General features: G+C 37.7%; 1 protein-coding gene across 1 annotated transcript in view; it reads left to right on the forward strand.

Annotated features, from left to right (window-relative positions):
- RRH (retinal pigment epithelium-derived rhodopsin homolog) overlaps positions 1-2,089 on the forward strand; it is a 14,757-nt gene extending 12,668 nt beyond the window's left edge. Inside the window, exons 6-7 of the mRNA XM_003798152.2 lie at positions 352-530; positions 1,975-2,089. Coding sequence (XP_003798200.1) covers positions 352-530; positions 1,975-2,089 — 294 coding nt within the window. The remainder of the gene's footprint in view (positions 1-351; positions 531-1,974) is intronic.
- The last annotated feature ends 1,007 nt before the right edge of the window (positions 2,090-3,096 follow it).

The raw sequence follows: 3,096 nt of genomic DNA on the forward strand, positions 1-3,096 counted from the left end.
CATAGTATAATGACTAGAAGTGGGATGGGTGGATTTTTATATGTCTTTCATCAAAACCATGATACTCTCCCATATCATACCAAATGAAAAATATCATTCTTTACATGTGTGTTACACCCTTAAAAGCAATGTCAGTTATCGACATTTCTAGTTCACAAGCTCATGTTAGCAGAGATGACTCCAGGCGCATGAACAAAGAACACTGAAAGCAAAAATTCAGGTATTTTCTTTATGTGATCAACAACATGAACTTACACGAATTCCAAAAGACAGATTTTCATGATATTTTAGACATATTAGCTACTTAAATCTTGTAGATACTGGACTTGGCAAATATTATTTCTTTTACAGATGTCTGTGATAATGATATGCATGTTTCTGGTGGCGTGGTCCCCTTACTCCATCGTGTGCTTATGGGCTTCTTTTGGTGACCCAAAGAAGATTCCTCCCTCAATGGCCATCATAGCTCCACTGTTTGCAAAATCTTCTACATTCTACAATCCCTGCATTTATGTGGTTGCTAATAAAAAGTATGTGATGTCTAAAATGCTTTTGAATTAAAACAATTGATAAAAAATGCTTACAGGGCATGGAAAATGTTCTAAGAGTTTTCAGGAAGTGACAGAAACTTACTTCAGTCTGGACTGCTATACCTGGAGCAGAATCTAGGTCCTTAAATGTGTAGAGCTCGAGATTTGTGACACACCCTTCCCACATGGTGGCAGAGATGATCATGGGCAACCCAAGACCTACATGTGTCAGCTAAGCTTCCCCAAGTGCCAGCTTCGTCTCAGATGTTCTCTGCTGGAAAAGACCCTTGGTGGGGGGGGGGGTCATTGGTACAAATGGGTATCCTACCCCAAATACATGGAATAGAGGCTTCCAAAAAAAAAAAAAAAAAGTAACTGTATTACTAGAAAATGGACAGGGCAATATTGGGCTCCTTTAATTGGGAGCATAGTTAGATATTTACCAAAAAGAAGATATATTCAAATGCAAGAGAAAAATCTAGTGCTAACATAAAAGGCTTTAGGAGTGGGTTGTCATTCAGGATAGTAGAGAATCTCCCTTCTTCCCTTTTGTGGGACCTTCAGCAAAGAGTCCCTTTGCTGCCTCCTCAGCGAAACTTATATTATTTCATTTCTCATGACTGCTGGAAAAATGGGATGAATCAATGTACTATGCTTAAGTATTTGGCCAGAAATTCTCAGTAGAGGTCAAGTAATTTGATCATGGGATGACAATGTTGCTTCTATTAAACTTGTATATTTACGCACACATGTGGGGGAGCAGCTTTAGCTATCGGTATGTGAAGGAGCATAAACCTTTTGAGACCAAATGACCAAATAAGTAGTATAAAGAACCAGAGTTTGCTGGTAGCTCTTTTGGAAACTCAATCACTCTCAAGCCCCCTTAATTTCAACTGGCCTTTGCTTGGAAGAATGGATGCATGAAACACCCATTTTTAGTTCAAAAAATAAGTCACTATTTAACAGTAGAAGTGTCATTTTAAACACATATAATAATAATTATCATTTTCTGCTTTACATGTTCTTTTTCCATTTCAGATTAATATGAAGGTACAAACAATTTTGTTACAAGGTTCGCACTAGTTAGATAAGGTCCCTGTTGTAGTTGTGTCCCACTCCTGGGAGGTGTGCCAAATATCCTTACTTGTGCCCATTGGGTGGGACCACACCAATCCCGCTCCCATTTTCCCCCTTCCCCCCTTGAACTGAAGAGAGTTTTTCTCTTGTATACACACATAATTATTGATTTTTATTAAATGTCTTCAATGTTTATAATCAATGTTGCAAAACTGGCCTTTAACTGTACTATATATTCTTTACATTTATAAAGATTATCAACAGGAATGTTAAAGTAGGAGGCAGAGATGTCAACTGGCATTGTTGAAAATGTCTTTAGTTTCTGGTTACTATAGTTTAATGCCGGATTTTCTCTTTTTTATTGTAGGTTTCGGAGGGCAATGTTTGCCATGTTCAAATGTCAGACTCACCAAGCAATGGCTGTGACAAGTATCTTACCAATGGATGTATCTCAAAACCCACTGGCTTCTAGAAGAATCTGAAATGAGAGAAAAGCACACCTAATCAAAACATTTTATTTGCCTTGCTTTTGCAGTATTGTAATTTTATTTTACATATGAGCCCATTTAGATCAAATGCAGACGTAGATTGTTGTCCGATTGGGCTGTAAGTTTCTCAAGTGCAGTTTGTGGTTCTTCTTGTGCACTGGTTGCTGTAGTGAGTGTTTCTCTGTATCTTTCTATATAAACCTACACTCATCTCCTCTGATGAGCCAGGAGAAAGTAAGGTAAGCCAGGAGAAAGTCTCTCTCCTTTCTCCCTAACATGGCATGCATTACGCTGTATCGATGGCCTGTAACTTACCTGGGTCTTTCATTAGACTAGAAGCTACTAGACTATTTCGTTAGAATAAATTAATAATAATGATGATTAACAATCCTCAATAAATAATTACTGAAGTGGGTTATTACATGTTCCCATTTAGAATAGAAAAAGTTTTTAGCATTTCAAATTTTTTTTTTTTTGAAACAGAGTCTCACTATGTTGCCCTGGGTAGAGTGCTGTGGCATCACAGCTCACAGCAACCTCCAACTCTTGGGCTTAAGAAATTCTCTTGCCTCAGCCTCCCAAGTAGCTGGACTATAGGCACTTGCCACAATACCTGCTATTTTTAGTTGTAGTTGTCATCATTGTTTATCTGGCCCAGGCAGGGTTCAAACCCACAAGCCTTGGTGTATGCGCCTGGCGCTGTAACCACTGTCCTATGGGCACCGAGCCTCAAAATTTTTTAATTTTAAATTAATTATAAACTTAAATTATTAAACAAAATAATTGAATGAATAATCAAACATTAAACATTTTTGCTTCTAAATTACATGTTAGTTGATACACATTGTTCTTTTGTATTTTTTTTTGTTTGTTTTTTGAGATAGAATATCACTCTTTTGCCCTGGGTAGAGAGCAGATGGCATCATAGCTCACAGCAACCTCAAACTCTTGGGTTTAAGTAATCCTTTTGCCTTAGCCTTCTGAGTAGCTGGGACTATAGG

Source organism: Otolemur garnettii, unplaced genomic scaffold (assembly GCF_000181295.1).
Source record: "Otolemur garnettii isolate 467f Iridium unplaced genomic scaffold, OtoGar3 scaffold00129, whole genome shotgun sequence".
Classification (NCBI taxonomy): domain Eukaryota; kingdom Metazoa; phylum Chordata; class Mammalia; order Primates; family Galagidae; genus Otolemur; species Otolemur garnettii.